Source organism: Diceros bicornis, chromosome X, assembly GCF_020826845.1.
Source record: "Diceros bicornis minor isolate mBicDic1 chromosome X, mDicBic1.mat.cur, whole genome shotgun sequence".
Taxonomy (NCBI): domain Eukaryota; kingdom Metazoa; phylum Chordata; class Mammalia; order Perissodactyla; family Rhinocerotidae; genus Diceros; species Diceros bicornis.
In genome coordinates, this window is record NC_080781.1 from 106,201,633 (window position 1) to 106,229,543 (window position 27,911).

Below are 27,911 nucleotides of genomic sequence, written 5' to 3' on the forward strand. Positions count from 1 at the left end.
ATGGAAGCTTTTTCTCAGGCAGTACCAAGGCTAAAGTGAATCACCTTTACTGTCATTGTGAAAAGAAGGCAACCACTTTCAGGTATAGTTTCAAAGTCTGCCTTTACAACTTTGTAAGGAAATGGTTGATTTTGAAAAATCTTTCCATGCCTATAATTTTCACTGAGGAAGAAAAGAAATATCAAGCTGCTAGCCAATGTGTTCTTTCTTGCAACTGTATTTTCTGTGATCCATCTGATTTTCTATGACTGCCAGTTCCCTCATTAACATCAAAGGCTGCTGCCACAGATACTGGTCTATTGCATTTCTTATGATTCAATTATGAATTTCTTGGCAAGAAAAGCATGAGTCTACAGATTTGAAAGAATATATAATATGAGCATAATAAATGTATCTCTTCGTTTCATTCTAGCAGTTTATACTGGCAGGTGATTTTGTACTCATTCACATTCTTTTTCTTTTATAATGACATAAATAATGTAATGAAGCATTGAATTATTCCTTGAAGTGGAATATGAATTATGCCTAAGTGTAAATAAGACTGGCATGCTACTCTAAATCATTATGAATATACGTGAAAGTATGTGATTCTACCTGCCTTTGTCAATAAAAAAGCATTCTATCATGTTCTAAAGTTTGATGGACATAATACATCTTCCCTAATTCACTGGCTTTTCATTTTATTATTGTTATATTTGAATAACAAATGCTCTGCAGAAATAGAAGCCTCAAGAATGTTTTGCTGATGGGCTTTGAATCGATATAAATATTAAATGAATTCGACATGCTCATTTTTTCCACACTTGCTTATCCTGATTGCTCTGAACTTAAAAGTAAAAATATCCCAGGTAGTTGACTCTTTTAGGCTCATTTCAAGATTTAAAAACAAAAAAAAAAAAATTCTGAGCTCTAAAATTTGGTTTGTGTAAGTACACTTTTCAGGTGGCTTCACCCTCTTTATAGTAGACTGGCTTATAGTACCATCCTAAGCTGAAATCTGTATCTTTTGCCAATCCAGTCAAGAGAAAAGTAGTAAACAAGCAATCACATATAATTGACATGTAATTTTATAAAATAAAAATATTATATGGTAATAAATTGAAATATAATTGACTAGTCTTTTAAAAAATTAAGATTTTAAGATTTGTCCAGGCTGGGTTTTTCTAGCATTTATTAAAAACAGCCAAACCAAACAAAAAAGATTTCAACTGCTGTTCTATATAGAGAGCAAATACAAACTGTCAATGACTACCAGACAGCCGCCCTAACTTAACTCAGAAAAAAAATCTCTAAGAACTGTTTATCCTTAAAACTTCAACTGAAAAAACTCAAGAACTATTTTTGAGTGCCTACTATGTGTCTACTTAAAAAATGACGAAGTGAGGGGCCGGCCTGATGGTGTAGCAGTTAAGTTTGTGAGCTCTGCTTTGGTGGTCCGGGGTTTGCAGGTTTGGATCCCGGGCACGGACTGAGACACCACTTGTCAAGCCATGGACTGAGACACCACTTGTCAAGCCATGCTGTGGCGGTGTCCCATATGAAGTAGAGCAAGATGGGCACGGCTGTTAGCCCAGGGCCAATCTTCCTCAGGAAAAAGAGGAGGGGAGGCATTGGATGTAAACTCAGGGCTAATCTTCCTCACACACCAAAAAAACAATAATCTAGGATTATTGGTTGGTGGGACTATCTCTATACTAGTTTGAATACATAAACTAGTGTGTTTTCCAACAGAACAAAATTGCCTTCTTTACATTTTTGCACTAGTCATGGAAGTGTTAATTGTATCTAAAAATCACTGTTTCCCTGCTATTGTTGTGAGTAAATTAAATGATCAAAGCAACTGTAAGATTTAACAAAGTTTTGCATAAACATCTTATGTTTGAGAATACTCCTGCCAACATATTCCTGCCAGAGTTAGTCCCTGGAACAGTATGCATAACACAACCGCATGGGGCTTCCAGACATCTAGGAATTAGTACAGATTTGAGAATAACAATTTTCTTTCTCGGGGCCAGCCTGGTGGAGTAATGGTTAAGTTCATGTGCTCCGCTGTGGCAGCTCGAGGTTCACAGGTTCGGATCCCTGGCACGCTTATCAAGCCATGCGGTAGCGGCATCCCATATAAAGTAGAGGATGATGGACATGGATGTTAAACCAGGGCCAATCTTCCTCAGTAAAAAGAGGAGGACTGGCAACAGATGTTAGCTCAGGGCTGATCTTCTTTACAAAAAAAAAAAAAATCATCAAAAAAAATTTTCTTTCTCTTTCTTCCTTCTGTTCCCTCTCTTCCTCCCTCCCTCCCTCCCTTCTTTCCATCCTTTCTTCCTTCTCTTCTTCTTCCTCTCCCTCTTTTGTTTCTTTTTTCTTCGTGCATTTCTGCCTGACTTCTTTTTGCGAATATTTGAAAAGCCAAGTGTTCAAGAATGCATTCCAAGCTACTACTGCATTTAATTTTGTGGTCTACTACATTTCCTTCATACCTTTCACTTAAAGGGAGGGTATGAGACATCAGTACTAAAAATTATGCATAAACTAGTGAGACTTTAATCGTCTGTGACTGTTAGGGGCCCTTTGCTCTTGGCAAAGCTCAGCATCAAAGGACTGGAAAGAGAATAGATTTGCTTCTAATCTTGGCGCTGACAAAAATTAACACAGGGATATTTATCTCTTCTGGATCAGTTTCCTCAGCTATCAAAACAGGAAGTTGGATGGCCTTCAAGTGTTCCCTTTCAATACCTTCCCTGAGAGTATACTTATTAGAGAGAGATTGACAGGTACAATATTCAATTTGGAGAATTTTATAGTTTCTTACAAGAATCAGAGAACCACTGTAAGGGTTAGTGGTACAGAGTGAAAGATTATAAACATTGGAATGAACAATTCTGAAACTGAATCCTACTCTACCACTTACTATCTGTATGTGGTATTTTAACATCTCGGTTTAATTTGTAATCTCGTATTGCATTGTTGTCATGGTAAGGATTAAATCAGAAAAAGTATATAAAGTATTTCCCACAGTGTTTGACATATAATAGTAAATTAGTAGAAGGAAACAATTATTATGCATCCCCTTTTCATACTCTTTTCATGTTGAGAAATTTCTAGAGAGATTACTCAATCAAGAAGATTCTTTATTCTTCTGTCTATCTTAGAGTGATAGATGGTGACTTAGATAGTAAAACTTTCCAGGGCATACCACAGTGACAGATTCAATGACATGAATTTTATAAAGTTCTATACTAATAGCTTCTCTACTGCCAGATGCAAAGTATCAAGCCAAAAGGTATGTGGGAAGCTGATGAATAAGTTTCCACAAATGTTGGCATGAGCTGGGTACTTGTTTTATGAATGTAACTTCTCAGTTTTTGGCAAGTTAATTGCAATGACCATTTAGAATTATTTCTGGCTTTCTCTGAGTAGCAGGTGTTTTGTAGAATCTGTAGAATTTTTCAAACTCATATATATATGTGATGTAATACGATCGGCTATGGAGACACCACATTGCCAACTCTGCTATTTTTGGCTGTCATTTTTTTTAGTTGCTTCTCTATACGGATGATTTTAATTTGTACCAAAATATCTTAGTAATTTAAAATAAGATTTTAAAAACTTAAGAAATCTTTCTTACAATAGCAAGTAATACAGTAACAACTGATTTTATTTCAGAACCCCAATACAAGCAGATGGTAGGAAAAAATTGAAGAGAGAACAATAGTGAATATATAATCACATTTATGTTGGTCAGTAACCTTAAAGATCGAGGTAATTTGCCAAAGTAGCTTGCATAACTTTTATTCCTTTACCTATAGACGAGATGAGTAAAATATTGAAAACATTTAGAAATTATACTAATTTATTTTACCATAAATTCTCAATTAAGAAATAATCGATAATTGATAATCAATGGAAAGAACAAGAATGCAACCTCTACATGGGCAGAGGTGTTTGTTTTATTTACTGGTGTATCCCAAGTGTCTAGAATATTGCCAAGCACATAGAAGGCATTAAATAAATGTGTTGAATAAATCAATAATGCCCTGATGAAATCAGAAACTCTTTGCTTATATTGTTTTCCTAAATGTGTTGCTTTTTTTAATTCTCAAAATGTTCTTTTAGAATCTTGACCTTGCAATTTACTAGGAAAAACTGCTTAATCTATTTGAACTGAGCAATTTTTTCTGTAAAATGAGTTGTGGAACTTAAATTAGGTGAAATTAATTATAGTGCCTGGCACAGAGTAGGTGGTCATTAAATGTTTGTGGATTTTGTTTTATTAGCACTGTATCGGGATTTTGAAAAACTAGGGCCCTATAACTTTAACCTAGACATTGTTATTTATAAAATAAGAAAACAGGACTCCTTATGACAGTTTTTAAAATGTAACAATAGAAGTAACAACACCGCCTATGATTTACTACTTAAAGAAGAACAAATGTTCATGTTGATGCATATAATACATTTTTGTTAAACAAATGCATAATTTAGTTAGCATCATATGCAGTTTAGAAAAGCAAAGAATTATTTAAATGCCATTTTGTTGACATTATGAAATACTGAGTCCCTGAAATAAGAGAAAAGAACAAAATACTCTCCTTAATCTATTTCCCAGCATAATTTAGAAGGTCTATAAAATCACATGTGAGGCAAAGGTGTCACACTATACCTCAGTGGTAATTTGCCCCAAATGCATTTTCCTTTATAAATTTACTGAGTGAACAGAGGCTTCCAATGAGAAATGAATACATTTAATCAATGCAAATTTTCAATATATTTAGTCACTGATATTGAAAATTATGCCCAGTCATACTTGATGGAAATAATTTTGAATTTACAGCTACTAGAGAAATTCATAGCAAATTTAAATACTGTAATATGCATATTGCATGGGTAAGCTGTCAGAAAGGCTTATTTACAGTCACCTTCCTCTAAATGGTCACACTGTTGTCCTGCAAGATTTTTAAGACCTTTACCAAATTAGAGCTATGCCATGTATTTACTGAATCACCATGATTGCACCTCCCTCGAGAGCTTAGACGAGAGAGTTCAAGTTGTTGTAAGCTATTGTTAAGTAGAGGGGTTGGTACTGATGAAAAGATTTTAATGAATTGGTATTGAAAATGTGGTTTACCAGAGGACTACTTTTCTCAAAATGCATTATCATGACATCCATTAGGAAGAAAGTCATCAAAGAAAGATGCCTATATAATTTTATAGTATCTAGGAAAATCAGTTTTTTATACAGAAAATACATCATCCTCATCATTTTAGGAGATGGTTAACAAAGTTTTGTGTTTTGTTTGTTTTCAACAACTGGACTAGTGGCACATTAAGGTGCTAAAAATAAAAATTGGGTTGGGCATAAAATAAAGAAGTCTGTCATATTTGAGAAAACTAAATATTTTTCATGCTATATTACCTGAGAGCATATCTCATTTGTAGTTGTAATTTCGTTTGAAATACTTTCAAACACACAGTAGTAGAGACAGTAGTACAATGATCCTCCATATACTCATCACCCAGATGTAATAATTATTAAAATTTTGCAGTGCTTGATTCATATCTTCCTTTCTCTTTCTCTCCCACTCTCTTTGTTGAATTATTGTAAATCATTTTGCTTTACTTCAATATGCATTTCTAAAATTGTAGGTATATTCTTACATAACCATGATCCAGTTATCATACCTAATAATTTTTTTTGTCGTAAATTTTTTTTTTACTGAGGTAACATAGGTTTATAACATTATGTAAGTGCCAGGTGTACATTATAATTTGTCATCTCTATCTACTATAGCGTGCTCACCACCAAAAGTCTAATTTCCATCTGTCACTGTACAATTGACCCCTTTTACCCATTTTGCCTGCTCCCACCTCCCTTGCCCTCTGGTAACCACCAATCTGTTGTGTGCTTATATGAGTTTGTGTTTATTTTGTTTTGTTTATTCATTTGTTTTGTTTTTTATATTCCACATATGAGTGAAATCATATGGTATTTGTCTTTCTCCATCTGATGATTTTGCTTAGCATAATACACTGAAGGTCCATCCATGTTGTCACAAATGGAAAGATTTCATCTTTTTTGTGGCTGAGTAGTACTCCATTGTATATATATGCCACGTCTGCTTTATCCATTAATCTGTCAATGGGTGCTTAGCTTGTTTCCAAGTCTTTCTATTGTAAATAAGGATGCAATAAACATAGAGGTGCATATAATTTTTCAAATTAGTATTTTCCTATTCTTTGGATAAATACCCAGAAGTGGAATAGCTAGCTGGATCATATGGTATTTCTATTTTTAATTTTTTGAAGAATGTCCATACTGTTTTCCACAGTGGCTGTACCAATTTACATTCCCACCAGCAGTGTTTGAGGGTTCCCTTTTCTCCACATCCTCTCCAACACTTATTTCTTGTCTTGTTAATTATAGCCATTCTGACAGGCATGAGGTGATATCTCTTTGTGGTTTTGATTTGCATTTCCCTAACAATTAGTGATGTTGAACATCTTTTCATGTGCACGATGGCCATCTGTATGCCTTCTTTGGAAAAATCTCCATCAGACCTTCTGCCCATTTTTTAATCTACTACTTTATTTTTTTGTTGTTGAGTTGTATGAGTTCTTTATATATTTTGGATATTAACCCCTTATCAGATATATGATTTGCAAATATCTTCTCCCACTTGTTAGGTTGTCTTTTTATTTTGTTGACGGTTTTCTTTGCCATGCAGAAACATTTTAGTTTGATGTAGTCCCATTTGTTTATTTTTGCTTTTGTTTCACTTGCCTGAGGAGACATATCCAAAGGATGTTGTGAAGACCAATGTCAAAGAGCATGCTGCTTATGTTTTCTTCTAGGAATTTTGTGGTTTCAGGTCTTACATTTAAGTCTTTAATCCATTTAGAATTGATTTTTGTGTATGGTGTAAAATGGTGGTCTAGTTTCATTCTTTTGCATGTGGCTGTCCAGTTTTCTCAGCATCATTTATTGAAGAGACTTTCTTTTCTTCATTGTATGTTCTTGGCTCCTTTGTTATAACTTAGTTTTCTGTATACTTGTGGGTTTATTTCTGGGATATCAATTCTGTTCCATTGATTTGTGTGTGTTTCTGCCAATACCATGCTGTTGTGGTTAGTATAGCTTTGTAGCATAGTTTGAAATCAGGGAGTGTGATACCTCTGGCTTTGTTCTTTTTTCTCAGGACTCCTTTGGCTATTTGGGGTCTTTTGTAGTTTCATAAAAATTTTAGGGTTTTTTTGTTCTATTTCTGTGAAAAATGAGATTGCATTGAATCTGTAGATTGCTTTAGGTAATATGGACAGTTTAACAATGTTAATTATTCCAATCCACAAGCAGGGAATATCTTTGCATTTCTTTGTGTCTTCCTCAATTTCCTTCAGTAATGTCTTACAGTTTTCAGTGTACAGGTCTTTCACCTCCTTCATTAAATTTATTTTTAGGTATTTTATTCTTTTTGCTGCCATTGTAAATGGAATTGTTTTCTTAATTTCTTTTTCTGATGGTTCGTTGTTAGTGTATAGAAATGCAACAGATATTTGTACATTGATATTGTACCCTGCAACTTTACTGTATTCATTTATTATTTCTAATAGTTTTTTGGTGGGTTCTTTAGAGTTTTCTATATATAGACTCATGTCATCTGGAAATAGAGACAGTTTTACTTCTTCCTTTCCAATTGGGATGCCTTTTATTTATTTTTCTTGCCTAATTGCTGTGGCTAGAACTTCCAATAGTATGTTGAAAGAGAGTGGTGAAAGTGAGCATTCTAGTCTTGTTCCTGAACTTAGAAGGATAGCTTTCAGCTTTTCACAGTTGAATATGATGTTAGCTGTGAGTTTGTCATATATGGCCTTTATTATGTTGAAATACATTCTGTTTATACCCATTTTATTGAGAATTTTTATCATAAATGGATGTTGAATCTTGTCTAATGCTTTCTCTGCATCTATTGAGATGATGATATAGTTTTTAACCTTCATTTTGTTACTGTGGTGTATCATGTTGATTGATTTGTGGATGTCGAACCATAGTTGCATCCCTGGAATAAATCCCACTTGATCATGGTGTGTGATCCTTTCAATGTATTGTTGTATTCAGTTTACTAATATTTTCTTAAGGATTTTTGCATCTATGTTCATCAGAGATATTGGCCTGTAATTTTCTCTTTTTTGTGTTGTTCTTGTCTGCTTTTGGTATCAGGGTAATGTTGGCCTTGTAAAATGAATTAGTAAGTGTTTCCTCCTCTTCAATTTTTTGGAAGAGTTTGAGAAGGATAGGTATTAAATCTTTTTTGAATGTTTGGTAGAATTCACCAGTGAAGCCATCTGGTCCTGGACTTTTGTTTTTTAGGCGGTTTCTGATTACTGTTTCAATCTTTTTACTTGTGATTGGTCTATTCAGATTTTCTATTTTATTATGGTTCAGTCTTAGAAGGTTGTATGATTCTAAGAATTTATCAATTTCTTCTAGATTTTCTAATTTGTTGGCATATAGCTGTCTTGTAGTAGTCTCTTATGATCCTTTGTATTTCTGTGGCAGCCATTTTAACTTCTCTTTTGTTTCTTATTTTATTTATTTGAGACTTCTCTCTTTGAGTCTAGCTAAAGCTTTGTCAGTTTGCTTATTTTTTTCAAGGAACTGGCTCTTAGTTTCATTGGTCTTTTCTATTGTCTTTATTTCACTTATTTCTGCTCTGATTTTTACTATTTCTTTTCTTCTACTGACTTTAGGCTTTATTTGTAGTTTTTCTAGTTACCTTAGGTATAAGGGTTAATTGTCTATTTGAGATTTTTCTTGTTTCTTGAGATAGGCCTGTATTGCTATAAACTTCCCTCTTAGTACTGCTTTTGCTGCATCCCATAGATTTTAGTATGTTGTATTTTTATTTTCATTGGTCTCCATGTGTTTTTTGACATCTCCTTTGATTTATTCATTGTCCCAATGGTTGTTCAGTAACACATTGGTTAGTCTCCACATATTTTTGATTTTTCCAGTTTTCTTCTTGTAGTTGATTTCTAGTTTCATACCGTTGTGGTCAGGAATGATGCTTGATATGATTTCAATCATCTTAAATTCATTGAGACTTATTTTGTGTCCCAAAATGTGGTCTATCCTGGAGAATGTTCCATGTGCACTTGAGAAGAATGTGTATTCTGCTACTTTTGGATGGAATGTTCTGTACATATCTATTAAGTCCATCTGGTCTTATGTTTCATTTAAAGCCAATGTTTGCTTGTTGACTTTCTGTCTGATGATTTATCCATTGATGTAAGTGAGGTGTTATAGTCCCCTACTATTAGTGTGTTGCTGTCAGTTTCTCCCTTTAGGTCTGTTAATAGTTGCTTTATATATTTTGGTGCTCATATGTTGGGTATATATATATAACAAATGTTATGTCGTCTTCTTGATGGATTGTTCCCTTTATCATTATATAATGTCCATTTTTGCCTCTTGTTACCCTTTTTGGCTTGAAGTCTATTTTGTCTGAAATAAGTATGGCTACACCCACCTACTTTTGGCTACCATTTGCTTGGAGTATCATCTTCCATCCCTTCATTTTGAGCCTACGTTTGTCTTGAGAGCTGAGATCAGTTTCCTGTAGCCAACATATATTTGGGTCTTGTTTTTCAATCCATCCAGGCACTCTGTGCCTTTTGATTGGTGAGTTCAATCCATTTACATTTAGAATGATTATTGATATATGAGGACTTACTACTGCCATTTTATCTTTTGTTTTCTGGTTGCTCTGTATTTCCTTTGTTTCTTTTTCCTTGTGTTTCTGTCTGCCATTGTAGTTTGGTGGTTTTCTATACTGTTTTTCTCAATTTCCTCTTTTTTTAATATTTCATGTCTCTGCTCTAAATTTTTGTTTTGTGGTTACCATGAGGCTTGTGTAAAATGTCTCATAGATAAAATACTACTTTTTCTGTTGATAGCATCTTATCTTCATTTACCTATACAGGTTTCATTCTCTTCCTCCTCCCCTTTTACGTTTTTGTTGTCACAAATTATTTCTTTTTATGTTGTGAGTTTATTACCATATTGAAGTAGCTTTACTTATTTTTAATGCTTTTTTCTCTTTAACCTTTATACTATAATTAAGTGTTTAACACCCTATTCTGTAATAGCTTTGCAATTTTCTTGTTCTGTCTATGTATCATATTATTCAAATTTTGTGTACTTTTGCTTTTTTGTTTCTGGTGGAAGATCATCTTTGAACGTTTTTTGTAAGGCAGGTCTACTGGTAGTCAACTCCTTCAGTTTTTCTTTTCTGGAAAAGCTTTTATTTCTCCTTCATATCTGAAGTATAACTTTGTTGGATAGAGTATTCTTTCCTGGCAATTTTTCTCTTTCAGTATTTTGAATACATCATTCCACTTTCTTGTGGCCTGTACAGTTTCTACTGAGAAATCTGCTGATGGGCTAATGTGGGTTCCTTTGTAGGTTACTGTCTTTTTTCTCCTGGCTGCCTTTAAAATTCTTTCTTTATCATTGACTTTTAATAGTTTTATATAATGTGTGTTGCAGAAAGTTTTTTTGTGTTGAGATAATTAGGTGTTCTATAAGCTTCATGGACTTGTATATTCAGTTCCTTCTTCAGGTTTGGGAAGTTCTCAACTATTATTTCTTTAAATAAGCTCTCTGAATCTATGCAGAAATAGAAGTACAATGATGTACACCTGAAATTTTTACAATGTTATAAACCAATGTTACTGCAATAAACAAAAAATTTAAAATAAATAAATAAGCTCTCTGATCCCCTCTCCCTCTCTTCTCCTTCTGGGATACCCATTATTCTTATGTTGCTTTCTTTAATAGAGTCAGATATTTCTTGTTGAGTTTCTTCATTTTTTTAAAAAATCTTAGTTCTCTCTCCTCTGCTACATGAATCATTTCTAGGCTTCTATCTTCGAGCTTGCTAATTTTCTCCTCCGTGAGGACTACTCTATTTCCCATACTTTCTAATGCATTCTTCACCTCTTTTATTGAGTTCCTCAGTTCCAGAATTTCTGTCTAGTTTTTTTTTAGAGTTTCCATTTCTTTGGTAAAGTATTCCTTTTGTTCATTAGTTTTATTCTTGAGCTAATTCAACTGCCTTTCTGAGTTTTCTTATACCTTATTGAATTTCTTCGTGGTAGCTATTTTGAATTCTCCATCAGTTAGATTGCAGTCTTCCATGACTTTAAGTTTGGTCTCTGGAGAATTGTCATTTTCTTTTTGTGATACTGTATTACCATGATTTTTCATGAATTGTTCCTCCACCAATGCAGTTATAGTAGTGAACAGCTTTCTTATTTAGGTAAGGTTTTGTTTACTTTGATTCTGAGCTACCACTGGTTATATTTGAGAACTAGCACTTTCCACCCTCCACTTTCTCTGCCAGCAGTGTTGTCGATACCCTCATTCACACCTAACAATTTTAAGAATAATTCCTGATATATTCCTGATAATATCCCAGTCCATATTCAAATTTTCTCAATTGTCTCAGAAATATCTTTTTATTCTTTTATTTTCAAATTTACTTTAACTTTGGAAGAAACCGGAGAATAACATGTTGCTATTTTAGCAAAATTGCTACAATTGGTATATATTATAGTATAAATCTATGTGATAGAAAACTATGTCTCTACTGCACAAGTGGGTAGAACAATCATGACTGCCTATATACAGACTAATCGTTCAGTGAGATGTAACAACAGGTTTTGCTGTTATGAGGCATCTGTTATTTCACAAATGGCTTATTTTTTCCAAATTTGCAGTGATCAATATTTCATAGGTTTTTAATATTAAGTAACAATTCTCCTGCTTGAAAAATATGAATGAAAATAATCGACCACTCACTAAATTTCAACTTATGAAATTATGGGTCTTTAAAGGATGATAATAATAAAATTTCTGTATTCATTGTACCTATCTTTTCATTCCCTACCTCCAACATAAATACACACACACATACACACACACTTTGAAATTGTGAGCAAAAGGATTTGAGGATTTATGTTGGTTTGAATTTCTTGACAGATTTTAGTTTGCAAATTGAGTTGTACAGGATGTACTCTGGGAGGGTACTTAGCAGAATTCTTCAGGCATCTAGTTAGAAAAAAACATGAAAACATATTACATGTCATTCATGGTCTGATATTTTAGCTTTAATCTTACTGAGAGGAGTTAGAAAATAGGCAGATCTCTTTCTCTAAATATTGACACTATCTGATATAAAGTTCACAGAACTGGTGTGAGAAACAGTATTTTCAAAGTTGTCAAACTGAAGTATTGTATTTTCCATAAATAAATAAAAAGAAAGAAGGGTACACAAAGCAATAAACAGGTTTTAGTCGAGCATTAAACCACTAAAACAGAAGTCAAGCTTTAGATAACCACAAAACTAGCCATTACTTCTTATACTTCACTTTTTTGTAAAGTATTCTAAGCAGAAGATTTTTTTTAAATCAGAAAATCACAATTAAATAATTTTGTTTTAAATTTTGTAGTCTCCTAACTCTTTGAGAATGAGACATGCATTTAGTATTCATTTAAGGACGTAGAAAGAAGAGATGAGACAGAATACATGCATATTAATTTGTAGGACATGCAGGCTGCATTATGAGAATACTCAAGTTAACAATCACTTTCACACTCTTTTCAAATCAAGAGGCTTTCTTGGATGAATGTCATATCTTACACTTAATTAGCAATAACAAGAAGTAGAATCTAATTGTAATCAAACATAGCTATGTAGAAGCACCTTATTTGTAAAATAGTATAGAATAGTGTCAAACATTTATGAATAAAACCTGAATCATAGCATTTCAGAGCCAAAAGGAATAGAGATCCTCTATCACACCCACTTCGTATCATAGATGAGAAAACCAAGGCCTAAATTGTTTCAGTGACTTATCCTAAGTCACACATCAACTATGTGATAGAGTCAAGACCAGAACCCATGTCTCCTACCTCCCAGTCTGGTATCCTATTGAATGATACGAGAACAAATGATGCTTTATTTAAATTATTAATTACACAATTTTGATTTTGACTTAATTTTTGGTATTTGTGATATAATTTAATTTAACATTATTAATCTATTGTTTATAGGTATTGCTGCATTTTAGTGATTTATGTGCATTGTATAGTAATAAGTTATAAAACAATGGTAAGAGTTGCTTTTTTTTCAGACGGGACAGCAAAACCAGGAATAGATTGATCCTTCTACTCCAAAGTGGATTTTTGTTTGTTTGTTTCTTTTCTCTTTATATAGGTGATTGTGAAGCTATGAAATGAAGAGCTGTTGGAAAGATGAGGAGTTAAGAGTTCATTCGGCTGTCCAGATGTATCCAAGTACCCAGTTATTTGGCAATAAATACATCTGGGCAACTGATTGAACTTTTCGCTTTTCGTGACTCGACTGGAACCCTCCACAACCAGAAGGACCTACTATATAGTCAAAAGTTTGTGATCTCTTAACCTAATGAGATGGGAAGTGGGAGTTGCTTATGGGGGAGGAAACACCAATGTAAATGTAAGTGGGAACACATTTTACTTTGCAGTTAAATTGAATTTTAAGTATCTTAGCAAAAGATGAAGAGGTTTTTTTCCCCCTAGTTTGCAAAATTAAAATCAAACTAACAGAAAATTTTGAACTGTTAACATCAATGACACTTGTTATGTGCTTAACTCCCCAGTATAAAAGAACTGTTTTTTTTATTGTGATTGAAAATAACCAGCAAATCCTGGCTAACATTATTAGTATATTATAACATTTTTAAAATATCTAACCTCAAGCTATGGCTACATACATAGGTCTATCTAAAGCATTTCCCCCACTCACTCTTTACCCATTATGCCATTTTATTTTATTTATAACAATTCTTACTATCTGAAATTATCCTACTTATTTGTTTCAATGTTTATTGTCTGTATCTCCTGCTAGAATGTGAGATCCGTGAGAGCAGGAGCCTCTTCTGCCTTGTTTACTACTACATGCCCAGCATTAGGCAGAGTGCCTAGTACACAATAGACAAGCAATAAATATTTGAATACGTGAAAGTACTGTTAAACAGAGTTTTCAGTCCTGTAAATTAGTCGGAGTTAGTGTCCAACACTGAGATTTAGCATATGGTTTGCTCTGTGAGCTCCGCTGTTGAAAAGCCTTCAGTTCACACTGCTATGTGGATACTTATGCTGAGATAATTCAGGGATAGTTCTGCTACCACCTATGGAAAAAGCAGCTTCAAATTGCTGGGCACTCTGCCCACTAAGACAGAGTCTCTCAATGTCTGTTACTACTATCACGGAGTGATTTGGTAGCTATTTTAACTCTATCAATTTGGAAGCTGTTTTCTTTTTGAAGTATTATTTTAGATAAATGGAATAGGTCTAGCTGTGAAAAACTTAGGATCTTATATACTGTAGATTTTACGAGTTCACTGTCTTGTTAAGTCTCACTAAATTTAACAATAATCACTCTCATAAACTATGTAAAACACAAGCAAGATGTTTTACTAAATACAAATAAGGAGAAACTATTTCATGTTTCATTTAAATTCCAAGTACAAGAGAAACATTTAAATTTGTTTAAACATTATCTTGAGGGGGTGGGGAAACGAAATGACAGTAATGACACTAGACCTGCATTCAAATAAAATAATCACCTTATTACCAGATCTCATGAAATGCCCAGGAGAGACCCAGAGTCTCATCCAGTTAATGCCTCCCTCTCCTTCACTTTCAAAAGTGTCTCGGTTTGGAGAAGAAATTATAAAATCACCCAACATACATAGTTGCATATTCAGAACTGTGAGATTTTGCTATGACACACTATGAGGAAGTGTTCAGTTCTGTGTCTGAAGCACTGCATTCTCAGGCAAGCCAAAGAAAAATGCTGTGAGCAAGTTGCCAGTATTGCATTATCCTGTGATATAGATACTTGACGTAGTGAGGAACTAATCATTCCTATTGAAGTCTCTTAGCTTGAGGCTTTTTGCCTAATATAAAATAACATTTTCTGGCAAAACAGATTGCTAAACATTGGAAAGTTATAAAATTGCCTGTCCTAGAGATTGTTCTAAAGAACATCATTATCGGGGCGGCCCTGTGGCTTAGCAGTTAAGTGCGCGCTCTCTGCTACTGGCGGCCCGGGTTCGGATCCCGGACATGCACCAACGCACCACTTGTCCATCCCACATACAGCAACTAGAAGGATGTGCAATTATGACATACATCTATTGGGGCTTTGGGGAGAAAAAGGGAAAAAAAAAAGGAGGAGGATTGGCAATAGATGTTAGCTCAGGGCCGGTCTTCCTCAGCAAAAAGAGGAGGATTGGCATGAATGTTAGCTCAGAGCAGATCTTCCTCAAAAAAAAAAAGAAAGAAAAAACATCATTATCAAATTTCTTGAAGTGGCTTACGTATAGACCTATCTGAAGGCAAAAGACTGGATTATTTGATCACTCATTTTTCAGCCATAGAGTTGTGTGAATTCATAATTATAGAATAAATTAAGACCTTACACTTGAAGATAGAAAGTTTGAATTTATTTAACTTCATAGAATAAATTTTGAAATGAGCTTAACATGCTTAAGGATCTTGGGTTGACTGGTAGAAGAGCAGTCTCTAATTGCATTAATTATAATAACTGGATTGCTTAGTAACTTTTTCTTAAAATCATAAATAGTTATTATCTGATTTAACTATAGTTGGAAAAGGTGAATTTTTAGTATGACAATTGTATGTTTTATTAGAAAATCTCTACATTTGTACAGTACATTTGAAGTTGAAAGGGAAATTCCTACAATATTCATTAGTTCTAAGGATAATTTTTGAATTAAAAGACTTTCCGGGGCCGGCCCCGTGGCGTAGCGATTAAGTGCGTGCGCTCCACTGCTGGCGGCCCACGTTCGGATCCCGGGTGCACACCGACGCACCTGCTCATCAAGCCATGCTGTGGCAGTGTCCCATATAAAGTGGAGGAAGATGGGCACGGATGTTAGCCCAGGGCCAATCTTCCTCAGCAAAAAGAGGAGGATTGGCATGGATGTTAGCTCAGGGCTGATCTTCCTCATCAAAAAAAAAATACTTCCCTCTAAAATGTTGTAAATCTGTGCCACATTAACATAATTTCTTAGGACTAATCTGAACATTTGTGGCTAATTCACTTTTGGTCTAGCCATCTGCCAAAAGCTCTGTGGCTATAATAACTAGAGGGATGATTTTTGAATTATCAGTCTATAATTTCTGAACAGTAAAAACCGACAAAAATTAAACCCCTACCTGTATTGTTACTTATTCAATTCTTAAATGCTTTATTATAAAAAGTCAGACAAGAATAATCGCAGTTGACTGTGTATTCAATAATTTTTAGAAACATTCAGTGTCAGATTTAGTCTCTTCAGTATGAGAGAAAATAATCTGCTGCATCACCATGATGAACTCACAGAATTTCCAGAAATCTAATGTAAACTATGTCTTTTTATAGGTTAATCTATACCCCCCAAATTTTGTTAAAACATCAGGTACAAATGCTGGCATTTTCTTCTCAGTCTCATCAATGATATGTTTGATCGGTCTGGGAAAGAAAGAATAAGAAACAGTTTGAGGACAGAAAATGTGATTGAAACATGACCAATCTTTCTTCACTGTCAAAGGGTGGAAAAGGAAATGGTAAAAATGAATCATAAATGGTTAGCTTTAGAAGATGCAAGAAAATGTCCAGGATTTTCAACAAAGTTGTAGACTTCTAACCTCTCCAAACACAATTGGGACAAAACCACAGCTCTTCCTTTATTCTTAGATAGGATCTTTTGACCTCACACCTTAAATCTCTTCAAGTCTCTCCCTTTCCCTTCCCTTCAATCAACCAATTACTTTGCACCCAGCACTTGGCTAAGAAATATGGGAGTTACATGGGAAGTACATTTATATGACTCCTCCTCTCAAAAAGGTTTTTAGTACATATTTAGTACGCATCTGCTTCTGCTGCATTGGACAAAACCTTTTGAACACTTTCTATTTCCTCACCAATCACCTTCTCTCATTTGGCCATTCCTCTTCTCTTCCCCTTCATCCAACTACATTCTAGATCCTTTCTACACTACTTTATTGAAATGTTGCTAAGGTTACCACCAATCTTCTTTTAGACAAATCTCATAGTATGAACTGTGTTCCTTCTCAAAACACTCTCCCTTTACATTTTCCCTTTTGCCTATTCTTTCCATTTTATTTGCTGCCCTCCCCCCTTATTATTTCATTCTCTAATTTATTGTCCATTCTTTATTGGCTTAACAGTTGACTCTTAAAGTTAATCCCCAACTATGACTTGACTCAAGTCCAAAATCGTGAGGTTTTTCCTTGTCATTGTTGTTGTCCATGTTTTTGCTTTTATCTCTCAGTAGAGAGCAATGTAGATGCTCTTTCATAAGCTAAATTTAATATGTGTAAAACTTAAATGATGTGCAACACTGGTTTCCCTTTCTCATCTTTGTAGTTCTCACAAATGCATTTAATATACAGTATTCCATCAACAAAAAAATGGCCACATATCTCCTGCCACCTGGATGGGAAACGGGCATGGAACACTAGGTATCCCTTAGAGAGAGCACAACACTGGTCTTCCAGGTGAATCATCACATTATTTTACAGTGAATGCAGAAGGTATAGCATGACTTAAACTCGTACCCATGCAAAACCCTTAAAAAGCCATTAAGAAGAAGTCAAAATAGGAGCTGTGTACTGAAGAAATCTTAGGTCGCATCATAGTCATTCTTAAATTTAGAGCTAAATAGGAAGCACTCCAATTACCTCTGAAATTAACAAATTCCCAAGTCTAGCCTGAGGTCACGTTGGAAGAGACAAAAATAGCCTTTGCTCTTTTTAATTTGTGCTACCCTTTCTTCCCCACAGAGTTTTTACTTTTTTTCATTATTTTCACTTCCAAGATGATTATTGATAATGGCTTTTAAGTCTTTCTGTGAGTGATACTGATTCTGTTAGTTTGAAATTTATTTCTGAATATATAGTGGAGATCTTATTTTGGTTCAATTGTTTTCAAGTGCTCACACTATTTTTCTGTGATATATGCTATATGACACATGACATATGTTGACATATGAGCATAGATTTCATAGGCATCAACTAAATATAATGCTCAGGGTATGAGTTTTGCTTAATTAAAATTCCATATTGAGATTATTCTGTAATATCTTGTGTAAAATTGTACTATTGAGAACCATATGAAAACTAATATTTGTCCCCCTTTTGGGCTTAGCAAATGCAGTTAGTTATTGATGCCTGAAGATCTTACAGAGCTTTAGAGAGAGCATGAAAAGCTTTGTGATTTATGCTACAGAAAGAAATAAGATTGGTCTGAATGTGTATTTACTGATCCTGAACTTATTTTTGTGATTTAAACTGTGATTTTTTTTTCATGCTTGAGACAGCTAATTGATTTCAGGTTAATCAATCTTTTCCTGTATACAAAATCATATATATATATATATATATATATATATATATGTGTGTGTGTGTGTGATTCATATATATGTGAATCATATCCATATATGTGTGTATATATATACACATATATACACATATATATACACCCACGCACATATATACACACACCATAAATATGTATATATATTCTTATAACATTCTTATGTTGTTACATGATCAAACATAGTTTCTATGAGGATCATATAAATTCTCATTAAAAATTAATCAATTACTCTGTCAGTTATCCCACAACTGATTTTTTTTTCTTTATTTTATAAAACACACATCTTCTCGAATTTGAATACTTAAATTCACAGGTATTCTTTTTGTGTTCACACAACCATGAGAATTCCATTATGAAAAATTGGTGGAGTTTGAGAAGTATGTGAATCAGAGCATTTAATTAGATTTGTTTTGTTATTTTTTTTGTTTCTCTAATTAATTTCTTATCCAAGGCTTTTAAGAGGTTTTGCATCCCCTCCCCTTTTTGTAGAATTACTCACAAAACATTTCTCATTGCAAAATATCATCACAGTGACCTGGCCCTTTGGGGAAACATGTAATGTATCATTGCTTACGTTACATAGCTTATATAATTTATTTCTGTCTATCATATCATATCTCTAAATTTACCACCAATCTGGGGGCATTTTCTTTCAGGTTTAGTCAATTTTAAAGGATGCAAACTTTAACAGCACAGAAACCTATCATTTTTCCCTCAAGGTATTTTAGTTAATAAATTAGAGATATATATACACAATATACTTTTGTGATTACCACTTGATCTTCTCAATTAATGAAATTGAAACTTAGAAAAATAAATATTTGTCATTAAATTTCTGTTTATATTTCCCAGGAAAATATACATGTAAAAACAATGACACAGTTGATTAATTTTTAAAGGAATATAATATTCTGAGTAACAATAATGGGATTCTACCATGGCTGAGAATATGGATAATATAATGTTTAATGAGATGATTATCATATCGAGCTATGGCAAACACAGTTTCAATTGATTTGTTATAATCTATTGGAATGATGCATTTCTTACTACGGCACTTTTAAATTGCATTAATCTTTGGATACTTGAAAAATAAAAATTAAAAATAATTTTTGTATTTTATTATTGGGAAAAGGGAAGGATTTTTGATATTTATTTAGGGCTAAGAAGCAAAATAAGATTTTGTCTCCTTTTACCATTTTTTCTCTCACTTATTTGCAGACCTCCCAGAAAAAGGGATTTATGTGTTGTCTGGCAGGATTTTATGGGATAGAAATGGTCTGACTAATGGTCTGGCTAATGTCATTCTCTCTCTCCCACAGACTATTTTGAGTTCCTAGATACTGGAGGCCATATTTTATGTATTACTGTAGTTGAGGGGATGATTTTCAGATAGGTTTTTGGGTAGATAGCACTGATAGAACTCACAAGTGAGAGTTGAGGGATAAGAGAGAATAAATTAAATTTGTATGTAGCTTGAGTGACTAAAATAGTAATACTATTAAATGAGATGGGAAACAGGGAGGTGCAATTTGTCCTAATAAAATTTTATTTCCAGATTTCTAAAAGAAACTAGAAAACACTAAAAGTGATTATCAACAGATTTTTATTATATTCCTTAAAAATATTTACAAATTAGAGAAAATGGATGATCTTTCAATGTTATTCCATGTTCTCAAGCTATTCAACACACACACACAAACACACACACATTCAACTAAATTTTTCTCATCGACAGCCCACTTCGTGCACACTTAACATCACAGTCTTGACCCTTGTAATAGCTTAAGATCCCAGAAAAGAATACAATTAGATGTTAGATGTTTGGTGTGGGAAGAGAGTATAATCAAAATCCTAAAATAGAAGATATGGAAAAGGCAAAATGGAGAACAGAGGTTTACCCATTCTATTCCTAGTTAGGAATCTCTAGGCAGAAAAATCAAATGGCCTGTATCTTAATCACCAGAATTCACATTCAGTATTTCTTCACTGTCAATGTAAGGATTAATAGTGACGTGTTCTGCTCTGTAAAGATGTTATTTCCACAGGGAGCACAGCAGAGATTCTCAGCAAATTTGCATTCTTTCTACTCTTGGCCAATATTTTAGCATACTGAATATAGTGAGTGCTAAATGGTGAATAATCTGCTATGTAAATATTTGGTGAGGTTTTGCAATGCAACAAATAACTCCTTGAAAAATAGCCTACAGAAATCGAAGGTATTCACTCTGAAATTCTTTGACAAGTTGTTTAGAGAGTTTTCATGTTTCCTTCACAGTACCTTTGACGATGCATTGTCACCTCTTAATCAATAAAAGCAACTAAGGATTTTTGTTTCAATCATCTAGTGCAACTGACCTTTTGTTTGCAATTTTCAGCGTTATTCCATGTGCTCTGACTGTAACATACTATCTGTTGGATACTAACTAGTTGGTATATAGAGTGGTGGCTATGTTTAATATAGTAAACTTGACTGACTCATTTATTTTTGTATAAACCTGTTGCTGCCCTCTGGAGAATATTGTTGGCTAATGCAAATGTATGAATAAAACTATCTATGTAAATGCAGATTGCTTCACTTTGAAGAAAAAAAATTAGAAATGTCATACAAAATATGTTCACTTTATGAAAATGCTAAAAACTTGTTTTAGTTTTCCATATTCCTATAAGATGAAACCATTTTATTTTATACATGCTACTTAATTATTAGATCACAAACTTTCCCCCAACAGTTTGCAAATTAAGAAACATATGTTCTTAATGTCTTTCTCAAAACACTGATTTGAAGCTATATGTACTCCACAGAGGGACATTTAGTAGAAGCCCTATATAAATAAAGTGCGTACAAGAAATTTTAGAAAAACTATGATGGTTGTATGTTGGTAAATAAATGAAAATCTGTTCTATTTGACTTTTTTTATCACTTATATAACACGCTTACCTGTTTGCTAAATTTAATATTGATTGTTTATCACTTAATAGATATACTTAAGTTTAATTGGTTGTTATGCAAGTTATTCTGACTTTTAACTAATTTTCTTTTTCTTTTTTTTCTCTCCCCAGAGAGGATGGCATTATGAATCCAGTCTGTTAGTTTCCTCTTCTCAATTTTAAACTTTGGTTGCTTAAGACTGAAGCAATCATGGTGAACCTGAGGAAAGCGGTGCATTCGTTCCTGTAAGGATGTTATTACTTATTATTTTTAAACAGAAAACTTTTTTATGATAGCTTGCTCAAAAATGTTAAAAAGGCTTTTATATAATCATTCAGCTATATTTGCCTTAATCTGCATAAATGACTTGCATCTCAATAGACTAATATTATGGGTGTTTCCTATTCAAAAACTCTAAATGGACAAAAACCCAATAATTTGAACTCCAATTAAACACAACCACACATGTATTCAAATATGTAATGCGGTAATAATACCCTCAATTCAAAAATAATTCCAGTGCTCCTGGTTGCTTTCTTCATAATTAAAAATGAGAAAGGTTCTTTTCTTTTCCTTCCTGCATGAACTGAACAGCCAAGAGAATAAAATGTCTTTATAAGCCTCTGGTTTTATGAAATATATTTGAGGTTGCAAAAGAATGGCTCAGAAGTCAGGGCATGGGGGTTGGGGGATGTGGCTGGACAGAAGAAAACAATGTCATCCTCGGAAGTCTTGATACAATGACCCAGTAGTTAAAGTCAATAGAATGTAACATAAAGGGGATAAGTAAAGAATTGGATTCAAGTACTGAGCAACTCTAAACGTGATCTAGCCCAGGTGTATCTTCTTTTTAACTTAGTAAAATTTTGGGTTGGTTTCTTCTAAACCTACTCTTTGAGGAATGGGGTAGGGAAAAAAAGATCCAGGGCTCTGTAAACTCTGATTAGTACAGTTGAGAAGCCTTGAATCACCTTGCTCCTACACAGTCTCCTCTATGATTCCTGTAAAAGAACTCATCTAGGAAAAAGTTTACAGAGTAGTGTAGATATAAAGTACATCAACATTGGATCCTCTGCAATATGTGCCACTGTAGCCCATCTTGGATGTCACTGTACATTGTAGTGATGAAAGTCTCAAGGATGTATGATTCCAAGAGAACTAGAGCAGACAGGAAAAGGAAAGGGTGAAGGACAGTGATAAAAAAGGGAAAAGAAGAGTCAGGTATGGGAAAATGAAAGGACAAATGTTCCTACTCCATGCGCCTGTGCAGACTCAGTATTTAGCCACTGGTCCATATACCAAATTGTAGGGCTACCTTAACGGGCACCAAATTATTCTGGTATGAAATCAAGGAACTCACATAGAATTTTTTCCATTCTATTACGAGAAACAAGGGACCATTTATCTTTTCTAATAATGCCCATTGTCATATGCCATGCAAAATCCCAGTAGATTTAAAATGTCCTCAGACTTTTAAATCAAGTTATCATTTTGTTTATCTACCAAGAATGTGAAATTATATTTTCATTAAAAATTTAGTAGCAATGAAAAAATTATTTATATTGTTCAGAGAGAAATTGTAATTTTTGTGTACATATTTTATGTGACTTCTGTGGGCTTAATAACAATTAATAGAAGCTTTAGGAGCAAGACCTAAATTACTCCACTTTTGTAAAAGGACTGTATATATTTCACTGAGCATGCAACTATTAGAAATTAGGTTAAATTATAATATAATCAATTCTTGACTACAAAAATATAGAAAACAGGATTGAACTGCAATAAAAATCATAATACTCTGCCTATAAGTAGTACTAAAAAGAATTTATTAATTTTAATTGAATTGAAACCAGGAAACTGAAGTAAATACTCTTTCAGGGTCTTTCCCAGTACCATTACTTTATTTATAATTCATAATAGGTATAAAAATATATCTGACCAGTAGAGGTAGGCAAGATGACTACTTGAAGTAGTTTTTTACCTCAAAGTTCTGAGATACTCAAATTATAAAATTTATAGTTGGACATAGTTTTTCATCTATTTTTTTCTTATGTACACTTTTATCCTGCATTTCTCTATCATTCTTAGAGAAACATGAAAAGATTAAAATGTTTTCACAATTTACTTAGAAAATTTGAAGTTGGACTGCATATTTTGTTAGGAACCTATTCTCTACGCTTAAGGTTAAATATATCTGTGGTTCTGTAAGTGACAGTTGAAGATGCAGCGTATTATTGTGAGCATAAAGTCTGGTGAGACTACTTGAGATGATCATCAGCTAATTTAAACCAGAAAATTTTTTTTAATGCCAGAAGGACAAGTTTTTCATCAGCTAGGCCAGAAGAGACCTCAAATTTAAACTTACTATCTGAGTCCACTTCTGCATAAATAGATATCTTCCTAAAATAAAATCAGGACTTAAATTCTTTTTTTTTTGTTTTTTTGTGAGGAAGATCAGCCCTGAGCTAACATCCATGCCAATCCTCCTCTTTTTGCCGAGGAAGACTGGCCCTGAGCTAACATCCACTAGCCATCTTACTCCACTTTATGGGGGATGCCGCCACAGCATGGCCTGACAAGCGGTGTGTCTGTGTGCGCCCGGGGTTCCGAACCCAGGGCTGCCAGCAGAGGAGCGCATGCACTTAAACGCTACACCATGGGGCCGGCCCCAGGACTTAAATTCTTGACAAATTTTGAAATACATGAGTTGGGGGTGTAGATATCATAAAATACTTTTGTTTAACTTTGAAGGCAGAATGAAGGTAAGCTCCAACATTTACTGAGGGCCTATTATGACAAAGGTACTATTTTCAAGACTTTATATATATCATTTAATTTTCACAACAATCACATGACAGAGATGATCTTTGTTGTACAGATGAGGAAACTGATGTTTTGAGAGGTTAAGTGACTGGTCAAAAAAAATTCATTGAGATCATGTAGCCAGGACATTGGCCACATGCCAAATGCAACGAATACAATGACAGAATAACCAAAGCTGAGAGCAAATAACTTGCTTCTGTTTATTTGGTTCTTTATTTCAATAGTTTCTATTCACATTAACCACGGATTAATTATGATATAGAGTTTATGAATCATATATTATTTTCGCTTATTTTGTGTGTTCCAGGAAAATAATAGGGCCAGCATTTGAAAGAATTTACTAATTACTTCTCATTATTTGATAAAAATTACTATGTATGTCTCTCCCCTCCATGTTGCTTATAATATCAAGTAGCTTTGACTAATGAGGAAGTAATTTTAAAGTATTAGTTTTCTATTTCTTGTAGAAAGTCAAAATATTTTTATGATTTCTTCATTATCTTAAAATACATAGAAGTATATTAACAAGGTATTAAGAGAAATAATAATTAAATATACTAGAAAATTATTACAATATTTTTACTTGTTTAAATAATGCCAATAATTTTTCAGGCTTAGTGTTCCACTCAATTCAGAAAAGATGGTGTGTGTGTATAATATTATAGAGATGATATGATTACAATAATCATAATCATCTAGTTTTAATACTGCAAGTTTCTCTGATGATTGATAGTAAGTAATGAGTCAATCAAATTACACATATATTTTGCCTGTATGGAGATAATACTTTTAGTTCAAAGAACAAGTGAATGAGATAATGAAATAAAAGCATTTACATGGAAAACTCATAGACTCTGGATGTTGTATTGTCATGTATTCCATCTCCCCAATTCCCAAAAGAATCTTACTTCAACTGTCTAGCATTGAAAATTGTTCAGCACATATTGTACCAGTAGAGGAAATTTTTTCCTCTATAAATAATGCCAAGTTTTAACAACCACTACATATAGTATAGTTGCTGCTTAATATTCATTAGATATTACTGAAGATAGAATACACATAAGACAGTCATTTATGGATAATAATCCTTGCTTTTAAGAAAGAAATATTGAATATGTTTGTCTGTCTTGTCTATTTTATTAAGGAAAATACATGTTAGTTTTCTTAGACACTTCAGGAACTTAGACTTTGAGAGGACACTTTATGTAACCTGAATAAATCTCATATCACCAGTGGGGGAAATGAATTTGAAATGTGCAAAACATAGCCACGCCCACTTCTCTTGCATTAGTCTGCCACCTGGCCTGAAATTCCTATTAGTAAAATCTACTGAAGTACCATCATGTGAAATGTACATTTTAAATGACTTAAGAGATTTCACTTCTGGCATAGGAAAGCAGCAAACCCATATCAATTAATCGTCACCTCAAATCATCTTCTAGCCTAGAACAAGGCCCAGAAGGCATAGAACAGAAATGGGTAGAGTGTCAGGTAGAAGGAAAATTTATAGCACAGATATTAAGAAACTACGGACCAGCATAAGGTCACTCTGCAACCGTGAGAAGGTAAGAAGAGTTCTAGAAAGAAATGAATATGTGCTATTGCCAAAACCCACTGTGCCTCATCCAAAATCTTGCCTGAAGTTGGTCCGATGGGAACTCATTCCTTCTTGGCTTTGGATTAAAAGAAGGCAACTTCAATTTTCTTGTCAGGGTACTGCATACTTAAAAGAAAATCCCTTCTCATTCTGTTGTCAGTTGTTTCAGAGGATATCTAGAAGAAATTAATATTTTAAAAATATAAAGAATAGACCTGTATTTATAAAAAATAAACACAGTATTGTTTGATTACAGCAAATCAAACAGTACTGTGGTTTCAGATTGTTTGTGTAGAGTGAAAATTTAAAACACAGACTTTGAAATCAGTGACATCTGAGCGTGGACCTACCCCTGCCGCTTACTGTCTGTATTGCCTTGAAAAAGGTACTTAACCTCTCTGAACCTTAGTCTCTTCATCTACATATTGGATATAAATCAGTACTAACCTCACAAAGTTGTTGTATGAGATCAAATGCGATTATACATATATATTTCAGTAAGCTAAGTGCCTGATTCATCATAAGCACTCAATAAAAGTATTCTTTGGATAGAAAGAATACCGAGGTTTAATTAAGAGAGTAGAAGTGATGATAATGATGATGATAATGATTGTTAAAAGCAATCATTTTGTATAAGCAATTTGTTAGGTATAAGCAATATAATATGTGCCTGATTATTTTTTTCTTACTTTTCAGTGTGCACCTAATTGGCCTATTGGTTTGGCAATGCGATATTTCTGTGAGCCCAGTTGCAGCTATAGTAACTGACATTTTCAATACCTCCGATGGTGGACGCTTCAAATTCCCAGACGGGGTACAAAACTGGCCAGCACTTTCAATCGTCATAATAATAATCCTGACAATAGGTGGCAACATTCTCGTTATCATGGCAGTAAGCTTGGAAAAGAAACTGCACAATGCCACCAACTACTTCTTAATGTCCCTAGCCATTGCTGATATGCTGGTGGGACTACTTGTCATGCCACTGTCTCTGCTTGCAATCCTTTACGGTAAGTACAATTTTATTAATTTTTCAATCTCAAATTATGTCATAAATTTGTGTCAGGTATCATAGTAAACGCTCATAAAGTTAATTATTTTACTTGTAGCATTTGGGAAATGAAGAAAAAAGCAAACTGTGTGACTTAAGGAATTGGCTGTGTGTATCATGTTTATTAAATATATCAGTAGCAGAGTCTTCAAAAACAAAAGAGACATTTTATAATATATTAAAATCATACATAGATACTCTGTTGTTGACTGTCATTTGTGAACAATGACAGTCGTCTTACAATGTACAGAATGGAACAGTGACAGAAACATGCTCCCACTCCTGTGTTCTAGGCAGTACACATACCCAGTACCATCTCTTATAGAAAGAAGGAAAAAGTGGCTCATCATCTTGAATAAATATATTCTAAGTTATCTTTTTAAATGTTGCCAAGCTAAGTGCCTGGCACATAATAAGCACTCAAGGACAGCTATTCCTCTTCATGCAGTCTACAATCCATGTTTCTACAAGGAGACAGGAAACAACAAATGAATGACTACTTCCGTAAGTTCAAGATCACATTATCACAACAAAAACTCAAGCATTGAAAGTTTTAATATATTGATTTTAGCGAGGTTTTTCATTTTTCTTTTGATTTTTCTGCTGTGTCTTTGTCCTTTTCGTTTTAACCTAAGTTCTGTTTCTAGCTAATATTTATAACGAACAATCAAAATCACTTATACAAAGTATCCTTACTAGGAAGTTGGAGAACCCAGTTTGAATTAAATTGCTGATATGTTCATGCCACAAAGGAGTGGGATAGACTCCCTGTTACCTGGAGTGTATAATGGAATTAGACCAGAAGGAATAATGCTGAAAGTGTATCTAGTTCTCCAATCCTAAAAGATCACTGCATCTAGAAAATAATCTCTCATGGAACTTAAAAATCATTTATCCTGTTCTAAATACTCAGTGGTAATAGATTATCTTAATAGGCATTTTATAAACAGTGTTCTCAGAAAAATGCCTGTCTTATCTTTATTGAGTTTCAGTGATGCA

General features: G+C 33.7%; 1 protein-coding gene and 1 long non-coding RNA gene across 3 annotated transcripts in view; one reads left to right on the forward strand and one right to left on the reverse strand.

Annotated features, from left to right (window-relative positions):
• HTR2C (5-hydroxytryptamine receptor 2C) overlaps positions 1–27,911 on the forward strand; it is a 310,470-nt gene that overhangs the window by 117,839 nt on the left and 164,720 nt on the right. Inside the window, exons 3-4 of the mRNA XM_058536549.1 lie at positions 21,573–21,686; positions 26,558–26,871. Of these exons, the coding sequence (XP_058392532.1) occupies positions 21,652–21,686; positions 26,558–26,871 (349 nt within the window). The 5' untranslated portion in view covers positions 21,573–21,651. The remainder of the gene's footprint in view (positions 1–21,572; positions 21,687–26,557; positions 26,872–27,911) is intronic.
• LOC131401347 (uncharacterized) overlaps positions 24,712–27,911 on the reverse strand; it is a 32,988-nt gene continuing 29,788 nt past the window's right edge. Inside the window, exons 4-5 of one of the 2 annotated variants that reach the window (XR_009217659.1) lie at positions 27,219–27,376; positions 24,712–26,037 (exon numbers count right to left, since the gene is read on the reverse strand). This is a non-coding gene — a long non-coding RNA (uncharacterized LOC131401347). Of the gene's footprint in view, positions 27,377–27,911 lie in introns of both variants that reach the window. The other variant, XR_009217658.1, reaches the window with a different exon arrangement.